The sequence below is a fragment of the Gavialis gangeticus genome, unplaced genomic scaffold (genome assembly GCF_001723915.1).
Source record: "Gavialis gangeticus isolate Ggan-Ray unplaced genomic scaffold, GavGan_comp1, whole genome shotgun sequence".
NCBI classification, from domain to species: Eukaryota; Metazoa; Chordata; order Crocodylia; family Gavialidae; genus Gavialis; species Gavialis gangeticus.
The window spans coordinates 80841431-80859965 of record NW_017728993.1 but is presented as its reverse complement, the minus strand read 5'-3'; the positions used below and the strand labels follow the sequence as shown (position 1 = coordinate 80859965).

The 18535-nt window shown below is 44.3% G+C and overlaps 1 protein-coding gene across 1 annotated transcript in view; it reads right to left on the bottom strand.

Annotated features, from left to right (window-relative positions):
• CAMSAP2 (calmodulin regulated spectrin associated protein family member 2) overlaps positions 1-18535 on the bottom strand; it is a 224249-nt gene that overhangs the window by 62044 nt on the left and 143670 nt on the right. The window contains exons 5-7 of the mRNA XM_019528366.1: positions 18123-18155; positions 11956-12097; positions 2536-2675 (exon numbers count right to left, since the gene is read on the bottom strand). Of these exons, the coding sequence (XP_019383911.1) occupies positions 2536-2675; positions 11956-12097; positions 18123-18155 (315 nt within the window). The remainder of the gene's footprint in view (positions 1-2535; positions 2676-11955; positions 12098-18122; positions 18156-18535) is intronic.

The window sequence follows — 18535 nt, the reverse complement described above, 5'->3', positions numbered from 1 at the left end:
ATGGATTTCACCTGCAACTTAGGAGGTTTCAGCATGTGAGGTAACAAATAGTTCACAGGAACTGATGATACTGGAGATCATAGGTCTGATTCAGCAGCATTTACTTATATAGGCAGCCCCACTCAAAGCAGTGAGACCAGTATTTGAAAGGAATCGGGCCCAAAGCTTATAGCAGAGAGCAGGCAGTGTTCAGGCGCTCAACTGCTTCAGAGATCATAAAAAGCAGCAATGAAGGTGACCTAGTTATTTAGAAAACTGATTATACTCCATCTGCCACAGATATGCTGACTCCATAAAAAGAACACATCCATCATTCCTTGCAGGAACTCGAGCAAGAATTAAAAAAAGGTGGGGGGAAGTATTTTAAACAGTGAAAAAACTTAAGGAAAACCAGCAAAAAGGGTTACATTTTAAAGAAATCAGGTAATTAGTCTCCATTTCTCTATTACTGACCTTTAATGAAGGTACCAGACCACCAAAATGAGGCAAGTATTTTATTCTCTGTTAAAAATGAGAATACACTGTAAGAATGTAGAGCTACACTACAAGAAACCTCTGTTAAGTCTCTGGATAATACCCACGTTTACTCAGGGAACATGTCAGAACGTATCTATTAAAACATTGTGCTAACCACACCGCAGTTGCGGTGAGGATAGAATTTCCATTTCAATTCCCTGTTTTAAGTATACAGTAACTTCCTGGAAAAAGACATTTTGCCCTGATATGCTTTTCCATTTTACAATTTGAAGAAAATCTGCTAAAACATTTGAGTCAGCCAAGTCTGACTGAGAAAACTGAGAGAATGTTTTTCAGCCATAGTAGTATTGGCAAGACTTTTCTTGGCGCACAAACTAAAAAACAGTTTAATTTTAAAAGTTCAAACTTGGCATGTATACACTCCTGAAAGAATAGAGCACTCTAGTAAGTTGAGAGGAAGCTTTTAAAAAATAAGCTACAAAATACATGAAAACAGTATTCTACATACACGTTACTTTTCTTTGATTTTGTCCACATGGAAATTTGCTCCCTTTAACTAAACCAGTTTAGTTAGATCAGTTCAAATACCTTGAGGGAAGGCTCCCATTTTGGTTCAATGGTAATACACTTAAATTAAGATTAAAAACTGGTTGAATTAAACTAAACCTGGATTAAAACCAAATTAAGATTTGGTAACCCACCTTGTACTTACTGCAGAATAAAAGCACTCATACAGGCAGTTGACATGGAAGAGCTAATACAGTGCTAATTGCCCCAGAGTAAACTCTCTCATGTAGCTGTGCCCCTATGTAGCTTAAGGGTCTCAGGTACCAACAGTCAGAGCAATAGCAGTACAGTGGCAAAGGGTCTACTAGGGGACACAACTGCATTCATTCCCAAACCAGAAACAATATCGCAGTGTTTGCATGGCACTCTGCAGGCCAATCAGCTCTACTTCTTAGGTGAGCTACTGATTTTGATTGCAGCACTGCCCTACTGTGACAAAACTACTCGCAGAAGTTGGGAGCAAGTGCATAAAGCAGGCATAGTTTCTCTAAGCATGAGGGTTTGCCGTGAGTGTACCCTTTGGGGCTATATTAATTAACTCTTTCTTACAGAGGAAGAAGGATGGATGCACATCACACAAGGTGCAGAAATCTAACTGCTACCAATGCAGTTATACCAGTACAACCTCTAGCAAGATTGCAGTAAGTCACATAACAGCAAGACTGAAAAGCAGTAAAAAACACAAACTGTATTAACTTGAATACAAGATGTCCCCAAACATAAGATGACCCTCCAATAACTAGATTTTATATATGGAAACTTGATAAATTTGCTATAATTTTCCAGGTGTAGAACCTAAGTATTGGAGGGCTGTCTTGAATTTTCTCTACCTCCATCTCCCACTACTATAGCAGGGAAAACAATGGTTGGGGGCAGATCAGGTGGTCCCTTTGCCATCTGCCCTTCCCACTTCTCTCTGCAGCCTTCCTGCACCTGCTGCCACCTGACCCCCCCCAACACTAGCTCCCCACAGCTTCTTCCTCTTCCCTCCCCTCCCCCCAAACTCCCCCCAGTATCCACCTCTCCCACCCTTCCCCCCTTACTATCAGACACTGCTTGGGCTGCTCCATCTTGGACCACAGCACATGGAAGTTCAGCCCTTGCCTAGCCATGTAGCAGTGTCCGAGCTGTTGACTGTCCAGGCAGGCAATGCACCAGTATCAGTGCTTCTGATTGGCTCGGTAGGGGAAGGAGTGTCCATGCATTCTGTGCATAGGAAAGACCCCAGCCCAAGCTGGAGCCGAGCTGTGCCTGACAGTAAGAGGGAAGGAAAGAGGTAGGTAGGGGGCCAAAAGCAGGGAGGGAAGGCCAAGAGGCTTCTGTGGGTCTGACTCTGGCCTACTCCAGCCTCTGCTTCATATGTGAATAGAAGACGAGGGGCTTTTTTCCTCATGCTGATGGAGGGAGGATGACCTCATCTTGTAGATGAGTAAATACGGTAAGCATTAATAAAATAGATGTGTGGAAATTACTTTTTTTTTTTTTTTTTACCTTTACTGAAGAAGCAGCATACAGCATATCCTCAAGAGTGAAGTGGCAACACTGGTTCAGGTACTCCTGACAAAATTCTTGAATTAGCTGTAGATTGTATAGGCTATCAGCCAATGATAGTGTCTCTTTCAAACAAATATCTAAAATGAAAGAAAGGGAACAAAAATGAGGCATTTTTCACATCAGACAATGACGGTCTTACAAATAATAGGTACTAAATATTTGTGGGCTAGATTCAATTTGTATAATTAGAAAAATGTAAGAACACTTTGTCAATTTCAGAAACCATAAATATGATATCTTATATTTTATTACACTGCGATTATACATCTTTGTTTTGAAGCACCTTCCAAGACATACTATAGATGATATTTTTCATACTGATTGTGAACCATGATTTTCCAATGTCATTGTCAGTGAAAATAAAGGTTATTCTAATTTCTTGTCAGTTTATTCATACAATCAAAAAGACCTAGCTAGAAGGTATATATTACATTAACTACAGTATTTCTGTGGCTACTAGGCTTTAAACATTCAGGTACTACGAGGAAGATAGAAGGAAAGTTATTCATCTGTCATCAGTGCTCTCCAAGTATACTGATTTCCTACCCTTGAATAGCTACAAAGGAATGTACCACAGCACTAACAAACAGCATTCACCTGTAAAAGCAGTATCAGTTGAAGTGCTGCTGGTGCTACTGCCCTAATTTCCTTTCTACTATTCAAAATGCCATTTAAGGACATATATGTGGTAAAGGTGAATAAATGAGTGCAGTGCTGCAGCTGCAATGTACCTTTAATACCATTCACAGCTGAGTATCTTTCCCTTTTTCAGTAATAGCTTCTTGGAAGACTGACTAGCAGTAACAAATCCCTACAAAGAGGACTGAGAAGTTCTTAGAAGTGAAATACTGAAGGATAATAAAGAATGCATAAAAGTTCTCCTGTTTACACTATTTCTAAATGAAGACAGTATAGCTAGGTGAAGATGTGAAAAAACAGCCATGCGTCATCTTTTCAGATTTCAGGGTAGAATAATTTCTCCAGAACATCAGAAAAGCTGCGTTAGAATAGGATGGGCAATTATTTTGACTGGAAGGCTGCTTAATGAGTTCTGGTGAGCTGTAAACAGCTGCAAGGGTGGCCCCACTCCTTGACAAGCACCCCACCCCCCTGGTTACCATCTTGGGACTCCGGACTTTTGCCACCGAAAGTCCCTTCTCTTGCCTCCAGAAGTACTCCTTTTGGGAAGGGGGTTTGTGATCTTGGAACCAGAAAAAAACCCAACAAGTTATATACTGAAAATCACACATCCACAATAATATATCTTAATCTTATTTTAAAAATATTTTTGTCTTGATTTGTGTGCATTTGCATTGTGTATATAGAGATGATTGCATAATAGCTCAAAATGAAGTTTTGGGTGTGTGCATGTAGCAGTGAGTGGGGCTCCCCCCTACAGGCATGTGGGGGTGTCTGGGGAGGTGTGGGTGTGTGATTGTGCATGTGGGAGGGTGTGGTTGTGGGGTTCATGGGGGAGGGTTTGAGGGTATGGTGGGGTGCGCATAGGAGCCCCTCACATGGGCCCCCCTGAGCTGGTCTACATATGCTCCCTTGAGCAGGGCAGCACCCACTGCCACCCCCAGCTCACAACAGCCCAGAGCCTGTGCACCCTGCAGCACCTCTCTGCCACTGCCAATAGCCTGCAGCCCCAGCCCACCCCACCCCACTCAACTGTGGCATGTCCTGCTGCTCCCCAGGCATGCAGTGGGCCTAGGGCAGCTCCATGGCTAGACTGCCTTTCTAGGCATCCCAGGTGGTGGTGGCTCTTTCCAGCTGCCACCATCACTGGCCCCAGCCTCGCAGTACTGGCAGGGACCCATGTGTGCAGCCCTGATCTGGTGCACCCCATGCCTGCTCTAGACTTCCCTATCCAGGTTGAACAGCAGCATCTGGGTAGAAACTGTTGCTTGGTGTGGAGGAAGTGGCCTCTTCCCTTCACTGCTGCCAGGCACTTCCTGATGCAGCTGCCCAGAGCCTGCACTGGGCTGCCCTGCAGCTGCTCTGCACTGCCACTGCTGCCTCACTGGGCAGCCCACAGGCAGCAGTGGAGACACAGGGAAGCCTGGTATGGCGTGGGTTCTGGGCAGCTGCAGCAGGAAGGTTCAGCAGCAGCAGGGGGGATGGGGGAGCAACAGTGCCTAGAAAGGCAGTCCAACTGCAGAGCCACCCCAGCCCTGCTGCATGCGCAGGGGTGGCAGGACATGCCATGGCCAGGCAGTGCTTGAGCCAGCCGGGAGAGAAGGATCTGCTGTGGGCCAGACAAAGCCCCTCCCCGCCCATTGGCCCATATTTTGCCCACCTCTGCCTTAGAGTTAGTTGGATGGGCTTGCTGATATAGAGGCTTTTGCTTGGCTATGGGATAAGAATTATCTACAATACTCACTTTTATTAGTCTTTCCCAAGATTTCGTAATATAACTAAAAATATTTAAAAAAAAAAAACCTCGATGCCAGTGAAAGGGAGCTCATTTAAAGGAGTCATGGTCTTTTAAACTGAAAACATACAAGGTCGTTTCCTCTCTTAGAACATACGGTAGGGACAAAAACTGGAAGGGACTGACTGGTTAAGAGGGGACTTTAGTAGAGGAGTATCACAGCATCACCCTAACCCAACCAAACAAGATGAAGAGATGATGTAACCTCACACAGCTTCCCAACTGAGGGCACAGCTCCTGCAAATGCAGCCTGAACAGCCAAGGGATAAGGATCACGATCAAGTGTTCTAATCCAGGAAGGTGAAGGCTTACACTGGAAGAGACCGCACCCTTTTAATAGTCCTTTAAAAAAAAGCAAACTTGTGTTTCTTGGACTGGAAAGTAAATTGCTTAAACCAGTCATGTGGAACTTAAATAGCTAAAACACACAGGGTATTGGCTAGAAATGGTTGCAGTTTAATAGACGAAAGTACAATTCAGATAGGCTGTGTCCACATGAGCAGGGGTGTGCATTTGCAACAGCACAAATAGTAGCGGCACAAATCTGTAGTGCGCACCCCTGCTCATGCAGTTTGCAGCAGGACATATTGTCCAGCTGCTCCATCTGCTGCAGGGGTGGGGGCTAGCTGGGGCACAGGGTGTCTCAGTGCAGGGTTAACTGGCAGGCAGCTCCCACACTGAGGCAACCTGTGCCCCAGCCAGTCAGGGAGCAGCCCAAGGCTGCCCATGCACCCATGTTGAGGCACTCTATGCCCCAGTGAGCTGCTCCCCAGCTAGCTGGGACACAGGGTGCCTCAACGCACGTCTCCATGTTTGCCCCTGCACAAGGTATTTTGGTGTGCTTTATGCCACTTTTTTCCTCCAGTTTAACATAAACTTTAAGCTGAAGAACGATTTTAGCACAAAAACATATGTATAAGAACACGTTATAGCTTTTTTTCAGTTTAACATAAAATATGTGTGGTTTGTGGCACCACAAATCACCTGCAGGGACTCACCGGCTTGTAGAGGGACAGCGAGGGCCAGGGCTTACAGAGGAGTCCCACAGGCCAGATGGAATTGCCTGGTGGACTGGATCCAGGCCATGGGCCATATTTTACCCACCCCTGACCTAGGTGCATCAGTTGATTAAAAGACGACTGAGCTGTCAGTATAATGCATTTCCCTTTTTCACAGCTGCATCAAGAAAGATATTTCAAAGTAGAGATATGAAAATATTAATGCCATTGTACAAGCACTGGTAATCCCCTCATCTGGAATGCTGTGTAGAGTTCTGATCACTGTTCGTGAATGGTGAATTTCAAATAGGAACACAGCTGCATAGGAGGGCTACTAAAATAATCTGGAATGAAGAATCCATATTACAAGAGACAAATAAAAGAGCTTGGTTTATTTAGCTTAGTGAAGTGAAGGCTGATATAAATGTTCGGTGCATCTACATGTGCCCCTACGATGCCATTCTTACTGCACCATCATTTAGTACTTCCTTTAGAAAGTACTAAATGACGGTGCAGTAACATCTGTTACTGCATTGTGCCAGTAGCCCACAGTTATTTTTATCCACTACATCACTGTAACAATCTGCTATAGCAAGGGAGTGTGTCGCTATGGCGACGTAAGGTGCAGTGTCACGGTTTTTGCCCGCTGATGCTATGTCGCCATAACACGTTGCTATGACGATGTAGCATCTCACACAGAAATGTTAGGAAGAGTAAGCACCAGGGAGAAGAGCTATTTAAGCTGGAGAACAATTTCAGCACAAAAATATATGTATAAGAACCTTGTCTGCCTATAACCTCACCATGAATACATTTAAGCTGGAAAAATCAGAAGAAAGTTTCTAACCAGAGGATGGAGGCTTCCTCCAACAATAGCGGGGACCAGAAACTTAACTGATTTTAAGTTGTAGTTTGATAAGTTCATGAAAGGGGTTATATGTAGGGACTACTGTAATAATTTAGGCTTCACGGGATTTTAGGGGAAAGCTCAAAATCCAGCATTTACCTTGGAGCTCTGGAAAACTGTGATTTGAGTGGAAATGCCCCGAAACTGTGACAGAGGGAGGGCAAGAGAAAAATGTTAAAAAGAACCAAAAATCTTATCTGAAGTGCAGAGAAGAAAGATAGCAGAGCCCTGGAAGCACTGTGGAAGCCCCATGTGTTCCTATGGGCAGCCAAGTACAGGCTGAGCCCCTGCGAGGGCTTAGCCAATCAGGCTGTTTAATTCCCCACTTTGGCAGGGAGTTTAAAAGCCCTGGACAGAGTGGAGCAGGTAAGCACCCCCTGCCCTAAGGGCTGCAGGCATAGGCATGTCAAGTGTCTGTTCACACAGCTGGGTGTGGGATGAAGGGTGCCCACACCTCAGGAGCTTTCCCCCACCTGGTACGGGTCTCCCAAGCCCCACATTGCTTTGCTGCTGCCCAGGAGCAGAGAGGAATTTCCCTCTCCCCTTCTCTCCATGGCAGGGCACAGTGGGGCTTGGGAAACCCAAGCTGGGCATGGAGGAAGCCCCTGTGGTGGGGGCAGGCACCCAGCACAGGTCTCCGGAGCCTCACTTTGCCCCCTACACAAAGAAGGAGAGGGGGAAAAATCCCCTCCTCTCCCACACAGCAGCAGAACAAAGTAGGACTCAGGAGACCCTGCATCAGGCAAGGGGAAGCCCTTGTTCCACACACAGCTGTGGAGACAAGCACCTACCTGACAGAGGTGGACCCTCTATCCCCCACCTCCCAGCTTCATCCTACTCACCCATATCCAGCCAGCTAGGCAAAGCCCTGGGTGGGATGATATAGTTGGGGCTGGTCCTGCTTTGAGCAGGGGTTACACTGAGGTCCCTTCCAAGCCTAAATTTCTATGATTCTATTATTTCAGTATTTTGCATGGTGCAAGATGAAAGAATGAGCAAGTGTGAAGATGCCCTATGTAGCAAAGAAAATTTCTCCCATGGATCAAGTGAAGCAGTTTCCTGCAGGCACTCTTCATACAGATGGTAGTCCCATGGCAGGCTTCCTCAGCCAATCGGAGGCATGGGAGAACCCACCCTGAAAAACATCTAAAATTGGTTCCAGAGCCCATAGGGAGTTTGCTTTCCTCTTTACTGGAGCCTGAATTACAGTGGTCCCTAGTTATACAAGATGGTCATCTGTGGTAACAAGAGACTAAATTCATTAATCATGAGTGACTGGTGCCTCCTAAGTCTGGGGGGCACCAAATTGCCAACTGGGGGGGGTCCCCCCATGGCTGATCGCTGACTTGTGGGGAGAAGTCTCTCAAAGGCTGATCGCCAAGCCAGCAGCAAAACCAGAAGTGCACTTCTGCCAGCACTTCCAGTTTCATGGCTAGCACTTCCAGGGGGGTGCACGGATAATCTCAAGGGGTGCACAGGCACCCATGTGCACCCCCTATGCATCACCAATGTCAGTACCCCAGAAGGTGCACTTCCAATCCTGTCTGCCAGGCTCCTCAAAGCAAACTTAGATTTTCTTGTAAATTAAAATGTCATTAAGAAAACAAGTATTCAATAACACAAGAGAACTAACCTAAACATTAGACTGTTTCTGCTCCTTCCCCATTTGTTACAACCTTTCAATTTAGTGTTCCTTTTAGCTAGTTGACTTTCTCAATTCCAAAATGGCCTGTTGTATCTCATGTGGACATTCAAGATCAAAATATAACATGTCCCAAGAATGATACCAACAGATTATATAAGCCCAGGGGAGGAATTAATATTTTTAGTCTTTTTTATTTTATTTTTTAATAGTGCTCACAGTAGTAACTGAGGCCCTCTGCCTTTGATCTGGTATCCCACGATCACCTCTTGGCTAAACTGGCTAACTGCGGCCTTGACGTCACCACGATCCACTGGCTGGGTAACTGGCACTGCGGTAGGACCCACAGGGTGGTGGTCGACGGGAGCCAATTGTCTTGGTGTGCTGTGACCAGTGGGGTCCCCCAAGGCTCCGTCCTAGGGCCTATACTGTTTAACATCTTCATCAATGACGTGGACATTGGTGTCAGAAGTAGACTGGCCAAGTTCACTGCCGACACCAAACTCTGGGGTAAAGCATCCATCCACACCTGAGGACAGGAGGGTGATCCAGGTGGATCTGGACAGACTCGTGAAATGGGCGGACGAGAACCTGATGGTAGTCAACACTGAAAAATGCAAGGTTCTCCACCTTGGGAGGAAAAGCCTGCAGCATCCTTATAGGCTCGGTAGTGCTACGCTGGTTAGCACTACAGATTAAAGGGACTTGGGGGTCATGGTTGACCACAAGATGAACATGAGCCTTCAGTGTGATGCCACAACTAGCAAAGCGAGCAAAACACTGGCTTGGATCCATAGATGCTTCTCAAGCAGATCCCGGGATGTCATTCTCCCGCTGTACTCGGCCTTGGTGAGGCCGCAGCTGGAGTACTGCGTCCAGTTTTGGGCTCCACAATTCAAAAAGGATGTGGAGAAGCTTGACAGGGTGCAGAGGAGAGCCACACACATGATGAGAGGTCAGGAAAGCAGACCTTATGATGAGAGGCTGAGAGCAATGGGGCTATTCAGCCTGGAAAAGCGCAGGCTCAGGGGTGATCTGGTGGCCATCTATACGTTTATCAGGGTGCTCATCAGGATCTGGGGGAATGACTGTTCACCAGAGTCCCCCAAGCGATGACAAGATCAGACGGTCACAAACTCCACTGCGACCGGCTCAAGCTGGACATAAGAAAGAACTTCTTCACTGCCCGAACCCCCAAGGTTTGGAACAGACTGCCACCTGAGGCGGTTCAAGCACGCACTTTGAACGCCTTCAAAACACATTTGGATGCTTATCTTGCTGGGATCCTATAATCCCTGCTGACTTCCTGCCCGTGGGGCAGGGCGCTGGACTCTATAATCCTCTGGGGTCCCTTCCAGCCCAAACGTCTATGAAATCTATGACTCCGTTATGTGAAAGACCTTTATGCATGCACACAAAACAAAGTTTTTGGTGAATGTGACGTCATACCTTGGAGATTCAAATGACAAAACTGAAGTCTGAGTTAGCATTTTAACAACATGAGCCCTTTTCTTGCTTTAGTACACTGAAAAAGTCAAAAGGAAAATGTGAGGAAAGCATGCATAGAATCCTGACACCAAACCATACAAGAAAAATCTATCAATCAAATATTCTAAATTTTGGTCTGTTTTCAAATATTACAAGGGCAGCAGGTATTACCCTGGGAGGCAAAGGTTCGAGTATAATTAGGTATAAGGGAACCCTGTGTTCAACCTTTCTGTAAACTGGGAACAGAATGCAGCAGTATCACATTCCTCAATCTGACATTTGTTTCCCAAAACACTTTTTTATCCATTTCCTGAGCCCAAGACAACTGACTTGATGCAAGCAAATTCTCTCTTAAGACTGAATGCCTGTGAAACTGATGACTTTCTAGAAAATAGTTCTGCATAGAGATTTCATGACTTCAGATCTGAAAAATATCCAGCAGATCTACTGGCTGGGAAGCAATCCTACCAGCAGCACAGAAGCAGAAAGGGATCCTGGAGTCATAGTAGACTCCAAGACGAACATGAGTCCGTGTGACAAAATCATCAGCAAAGCTAACAGCACTTTATCATGCATCAGCAGATGCATGACAAATAGATCCAAGGAGGTGATATTCCCCCTCTATGCGGCACTGGTCAGACCACAGCTGGACTACTGCATCCAGTTTTGGGCATCGTACTTCAAGAAGGATGTTGATAGACTCGAGAGGGTCCAGAGGAGGGGCACTCATATGGTTAGGGGCTTACAGGACAAGCCCTATGAGGAGAGACTGAGGGACCTGGACCGCTTCAGCCTCCACAAGAGAAGGCCGAGAGGTGATCTTGTGGCTGCGTACAAATTCATTAGGGGGATGCAGCAAGGGATTGGAGATGCTCTGTTCACCAGGGCACTTCTTGGGGTAACAAGGAACAATGGTCACAAACTGACAGAGAGCAGATTTAGGCTAGATATCAGGAAAAACTTCTTCATGGTAAGGGCGGCCAAAATTTGGAATGGGCTTCCAAGGGAGGTGGTGCTCTCTCCTACCTCGCGGGTCTTTAAGACAAGGCTAGATAGGCATCTGGCTGGGATCATCTGACCCCAGCACTCTTTCCTGCCTAGGCAGGGGGTCAGACTCAATGATTTGTTGAGATCCCTTCTGACCTTAGCATCTATGAATCTATGAAAGTGTCAAATCAATGTGCTGATTCCTGGGTCCTTCCAATTCCTGGGTCACGACTACTCCCATCAAAGGCCAAGTCGTTCATGGAGAATCCATGACAAAGGATGAGCAAGTGTCAAGCCATCTCAGTACAGTAGGAAGCACACATCTTAAATCTAGATTCTGACAACATGAACATATAATCTGAATCAGGCAATGAACAGCAAAAGGCAGCTCATCACTGTGGATAAGCAAATGTAGTAACCACCTGGTGTTGTATAGTATAGATATACTATACAGTGAATACAAAATATAGTCTAAATAATGCAACTAACTATCAAGTTGGTTAACAAAGTAATACAAAAGTAAGAATTGAAAAAGTGAGGATAATTGGGATTTTGGCCCTTTAAATCTACACTTGTGATCTGTTTCATCTCATAAGAATAGATTTATTTCCTTTCACCAGTCCTCCTTTTCTAGACTGTTCCAACATTCATGACACTGGGGCATGGGCTCCCAATACTGGGTAATCCACAGAGGCAGCTCTTTAATCATCTTCATAAATTTCCATTTTCAGGTGATGGTACTAGTAATAATAAAAGTATTACGTTTAAAAAATAGAAAATTTGACACTTAAGAAATTGTTTCTAAACAGCACCATTTACACTTTTTACTGAACACAAAAACCAAATTTCAACTTGTACTGACATTCATTTAACAGCAGAAACGTCTATCATACATACTCACCCTCCAGTTTGACAATATCAGGGCAGTAGAAATGGATCAGGGCTGCTAAAGCACAACCATCTGTACCATCCTTCAGCAGATTTTCTACCAATGGAATGCAGGGCAGCTGCTTAATCAGTGTTTGCTCCTTCCTGTAACGAGCCTACCACATAGAAAGAAGTGATTAAAATAGAAACCGGCTCAAACATATGTGAAAATAGATTTGTACTGAGTTCTATGTTCTTTTAATGAAAGCACTGTACAGCAATCACTCACCACTGTCAGTGGTTAGTTTCTGTAGATTAATACTGATGCTAAACAAACAGGTAAAGTGTAACTAGATTAAAAGAAAATAAACCTAAAAAGCTAATATTGAAAACTGATTTCAAAACTAACCTCTTAAAAAGTCTTGCAGGTTATTAATAAGCTAGTTCACTCTGGATGCATCTACATGGCCCCCATGAGGCAGTTGTTAGTGGGCCGTCATTTAGTATTTGCTTTAAGAAGTACCAAATGACAGCGCAGTAACAACAGTTACTGCGCTGTCCCAGTGACGCATGGTTATTTTGAACAGATACGTCACTGTAGTCATGCACTACATTGAGGTACCTCATCGCTATGGTGATGTAGTGTTGGGATCACAGTTTGTGCCTGCCGATGCTATGTTGCTGTAGCAACAACCTACGTTGCTGTAGCACGTCACTACAGTGACAGTGTCACATGCAGATGTGTCCACTAAAACCAGACAATCCATGTAACACCTTTAAGGAGAATAACCTATCAATAGGTTTATTCAATTTAGTAAGCACTGAAATAATTAGTTACATGTGGAACATACTGGACTACATCATTAGCTAGCGTAACTCAACCTAGTCATTTGGAAGTCAATTGACTTTAGAGTTATGCCACATAAAGATATGACCTAATATGTGCTTCATTTATAACAGACTTACTGGCAAGTTTACAGACAAAAAAAATCTGCATTTGATCATTTTCATTATTTCTCTGTCCATACAACAGTACACTTATGAAATAATCATGGTCAATATTACAAAAATAAAGACCGCTACAAAAGAGAAATGTTTGGAAAACAATTCAACATGTCTGGAGATCATTAATGCTGAGTTTCAAGATGGTATCAATCTACATTCAATACATTTGAATGTTTTTTTCTTTGGCTCTAAATTGTTATTAATTGTTCTTCATGTCTCTTCTCACCATGCTCTGGGGAGGCAGATGAAGGAAGGAGAAGTAAATATACATTTTCTCATGTATTCTAATTTCTTGATATCACTTACTGACTTGTAAATGTACAAATGGTGCAGGACATGTATATTTTCTCTTCACCTCTCAAAACTAATTATGAGGCTTGACCTAATTCTGTGTTTGTGCAAGCACACACACTCGTGTGAATGCATTACACACCTACACATGCAGTATGAAGGCTACTTATTGGAGCTCTAAGAATTTCCTTATGCCAGACACTTTAATACTGAAGGTTGTATTTTGTGATCATAAGACTTTGGTGAAAATGTGATGGATTTCCTTTTGGAACATCAGTGTCCCTCTCTAAGTGGCCATAATGTAACTTGAGGTTCCACAGGCAGGTGGCACATGATAGAGGGCTTGGAAGGCAAGATGTATGACAAAAGGTTGAAAGAAACAGTCATGTTCAGTTTGCTGAAAGGGTGATTAAGGGACATGAAGGCAATCTTCAAAAACATAAACATCTTTTCTCTGTTGCTGCAGAGAGCAGGACACAAATCAATGGCTTGAAATATCTAATCTAAACCTGTTTTACTGCAATCAAGAAAAACTTCTTTACAGTTAGAACAGTGAGGCAGTGAAACAGGCAAGTAGGTCTGTGCGAAGCAGCAAATATTCAATTTTGATTCGGATTTGGCCAATTCAGAGGGACAGTAATTCGCTTTGGTGATTCGAATCACTGTCCTGATTTGGATTCGGAGATTTGGCACCAATTCAGCGATTCGGAGCTGGGCTCAGCCTCTGCTTCTTGTGTCCGTGGCTCGCTGCTGCTGCTTGGCTCCCCAGTGCCGTGTGACCTCTGGAGAAGCCACTGGGCTCTGACTGTCCCATGACCTGGCCCAGCTAGGGCCCCATTTGGAGTCTGGGGGCTCCTCCAGGGACATGGGCAGGCAGCTTCTGCCACTGCAGGCACCGCAGGGAAGCCGGGGGAGGGTGGGGACATCCCCCCTTCTTGTCTCTCCTGCACTATGCCCTGGAGGAGCTGCTGGGCTCTGACTGCCTCACAACCCGGACCAGCTGGGGCCCCATTCATGGTGAATCAGGCCCTGGCCAAGCTGGGTCAAGGGGCAATGAGAGCCCAGCAGCTCCTCCAGAGATGGCACGGCACTGGGGAGCAAGGGGGAGAGGCTCGTGGTACCCCAATCTTTGCACAGGGCAGGAATGAGCAGCAGATGGCCTCAGCCTCTGCTCCCTGCATCCATGTGTCACTGCCACTGCTGCCTTGAAAGTGGGGGGGCGGCGTGTTCATCCCATTGCTAGGCAGGCCAGGCAGTGAGGCACTGTGCCATGCCACATTCAAAGCAGTGGTGGCAGCAAGGCGCAGATGCAGGGAGCAGAGGCTGAGCCCACCTGAGTCCTACCCTGTGCAGAGATTGGGGGCCCTCATGCCCCCATCCCTCTTTGCTCCTTGGTGCTGCGCTGCCTCTGGAGGAACCACTGAGTTCCAAATGCCCCATGACCCAGCCTGGCCAGGGCCCGATTCACTGTGAACAGAGCCCCAGCTGGGCCAGGTTGTGGGGCAATCCCCACAATGCAGAAGGGAGAGGGGCAGGAATGAATGATTTGCCTTGCCCTTATGCCACTCTCTATCTGCCCCCCCAACATAATTAAAAGAAACTTGCCTGCCTATGGCTGGGCCTGCTGTGATGAAAAGATAACGAGTGGTGATTAACACCTACAAACCACAGACTGATGAAAGGAAAAAAGGAAAAAATCAATACCAGCACGGGGAGCTCCTTGAACTCTACTGTCCGTGCAAAGCCTCCAGTTTGAGTTAATCAATGCCAGAGACAAGTTCCTGAGACTGAATACCACCCGACCGACCACTCCTGGAGTGCCTATTCACGCCCATGGTCACCCCATGCCCCTCTCTCTTCTCAGTTTCTGTTTCCTGCAAGCCTTCTATATCTCCCCGAATCAATTTGAAGGCTTCCGATTCAATTCAGAACTTTTAGTGGGTCTCCCAATTCGATTTGGATTCGGAGATTTGGCTTCCAAACATCCTCTGAATGAAATCGGCTACCGAAGCTTCGCACAGCCCTACTGCCTAACGAAGTTGTAGAATCACCATCATTGGAGGTTTTTAATAAGAGGCTGCATGAGCATTAGTCATATATGATCTAGGAGTAGCTATGCCTGGAGAACAACTGTTGGAAGTACGGGAACACCCACTTCTCCCCTAAAATTACTGGGAGATGAGAAAAACTTTGAGCTGCAGTAGAGGTAGATATTGGGGAGGAGTATGCTCAGCTGGGCAGCTCCTGCTGCAGGCAAGGAGACCAGAGCAGCACCAGGAACAGCCTAACAACTGGAAACTGCACACACTGGATGGGGCCTAGGCCAGCAGGCAGGGACTGCTGCAGTGGGAGAGGGTGGGGCTCGGCCCCACGTGCATTGCCGCAAGTGCAATCGCAGGCTGGTTCCAAGCAGCTGGTGGGCCAGATCCAGCCTGTGGTCCATATTTTGTTAAAGAGTGTGATATATAGAGTTATGTTTACTGTCTTCAGGCTGAACAGCAGAATGGAGAGTGGCTGGTTTCTTCCCATGCTTCTAGGATTTCCTGGTTGCCACATGCGGTCAGGAAGGATTTTTTTTCCATTCTCGTTGCTACAAGTTTCAGGCTGTTTCTTACCCCCCTTCCCTCCTCAGAAAAACATTTGGTGTTGGCTGTAGCCAAATTGGGAGATTTTGACCAGGGTGTGCCAATGCTCCTGCTGGGATTAAATCTGGAGGTTCCTAATCACCTAATCACCACATTTTGGATCACAAAGGAATTTTACTCCATGATCACACTGGTACACACTGTGGGGATTTTTCCATCTTCAAACAGAAAACAACCCTCTTCCTTGGACCTTTTGAGTGCGTTTTAAGAAAACTTGCAATGGAAAATACACCGATTCCGGCAGATTAGGGTTATTTTGGTGTTTTTGGGCAATGTGCCTGGTAGTGGGGTTGACCGTGTAGATTTTGCAATAGGTTAGATAAGGACTTTTGTAGAATAGTTTGAATGCAGATGAGTCTGCCTTGAGCAGAGGGTTGGACAGGATGACCTCCAGTGGTCCCTTCCATCCCTACCTTTTCTATGATTCTATGCTATGTTGAAATTCTGAAGACCTTTTATAAAGGCTTTTGCAAAATGTGGCAATTAACATGACCATAATGATAAAGTACACATTAACAAGCATATAGTATGTTTAATCACAGAACTGTTACGGCACTGTGTTTAATAACAGCACTGAATGTGTACAACATTTCTAGGGACTTGTATTCACTACTGTAATTAAAAGTTGTTGCATTCAAGTTACTCTACTTGACCTGGCCTAGTGAATGATAGTAACCTGCTAGCTGCACAGAATTATGACATTAACAGACTGACTGTATTAGCAGTTGATTATTTGTAGCAATTCCCCTGCTGCATTAAAAGCTTTAATCTGCAGCCCTTCAGCTTCAACCTGTGCTCCTTACAGAACACCTAAGAAGTGATTTAAATTCACGTTAACTTGAGCTTCAATTTTTTTGAGTACTTACAACAATAAAGTTAAAAGGTAAAACTCAAGTCATAGTTCTAGATAACAATGTAGTGACGACAAACCCTCACATACTGTGGGAAGATCATCAGTAAATAAACACTTTACTGTTCTGTCACTACTACTCTTGTTTAAAGTACAATATGTAACATGAAGGGAAATGTATTTTATTTTTGTAGTCTGGTGGTGACCACACAGGACTGTCTTTTTCTTTCCTTTGTTAGTCATACAGCCCTCTCAATTTTCAAACAAAACTGAAAAGATATTATTCTATCCAGACTGTACATTCTTTCAATAGATGTAGATCACAATAAAGGAAGTGAAGAGTACAGTGAAATTGTATGCAGCTGAAAGATTCTTCTGGATTTGAGTTGAATCCACTAGAAACAGAATTTTTGAAGCAGCTGCCCAGCTCATTTTTTTATTCTCACAAACACACAAACAATTTTCTAACTAACATAAAAAGCCATCTGAGGGACCGGTAGAGTGCTACAGGGTTATCTTTGGACTGAAGGTAGATTATAAGTACCTCTTTGAACCTACTTCAGAAGTACCTCTTCAGAACAAAATTAGGTGTCTGATACTGCATTTACTTGAATACTTCAAGATTTAGTTCACATATAGAGAACATATTCATGCAAACAAGAAGGGCTTATTTCCCCCTAGTGCTAAAATATGACAGAGTCAGGTGGACACAATCTAACTGCACACACTTTAGGTGCAAGCTACCATCATATAATAAAGGAAAATGACAATCATCTTCAGAAGAGGCAGAAGAAAAACAGACTGAGGTATTAAGTGCAGACTCTTTTAAACTAAATGAAACTTTAGAATTTTTTTTGAGATAAATGCATATGTATGATCATCTTTTGTCACCCTAAATACATATATTTAATGGAAAACTGAGATAAACTAGAGCAAATGGAGTACGTGGCAACTGCATGTTGTTAATGAAGGTCTGAAAAGTTCTAGTGCAACTTCCTAATAACAATAAAAAAAAAAGTGTGTTTTCCCTTCTTCCAGGGATGGCTACAGCATGTACTGAATGGAAGTTTCCCCATGAACAGGGAAGACTAACCTACCAGAGTAAAAATGCTTTATATGCTGAGCTAAAGTTTGAGGAGGCAGCCTACTATACCCTAAGGGATAAAACATATCCGCATCAGGTGCACAGTTTCCCAAATAATTTCTGAGATCTAACAACATACCTTACACTGTTCCCCAAAATTACCTTGTAAAACTGGATTCTAAACTATATGCTCCCTTTGAACAGCAATCCGCTGTAACGCAATCTAATTGGGATAAATGGAATGAATGATTATATCAGCATGACATGGACAAAGCCATTCTCAAATTAAGCTATTTGATCAAAGTGAAGCAGTTGGGCAAACTTACAGGAACCAGTTTCCAAAACCATTTGGTAGGAGACTTCAGAGGAAGCAGTAGGGAAAGAAAAAGAAAAAGCAAAAGCAAAGGAAAAAAGGAAAAAAAAATAAATCAGATTTTACAATTTATTCTTATAAAGCAATTTTTAAACTTCTCAGTTTTGTACAACTGAATTGTAATCTCATAGTAATATGCTTGGAATTGTTACCATCATGCAGTATGACAATATAATTCTTAAAACAGTACCATTAATACTGGAAATTCTAGTTATTTTTAGAGCAGCAGAATCATCTTCCCATAACAAACAAACAACTTTTCAAATCTGCAGGTTCCCCGGCTCCCTATGTCCTCACCTATGTAATTACACCTTATATATGCAATCCATTATGCCAACTGGAGGAATGAATTTGAAACCTGAGGTA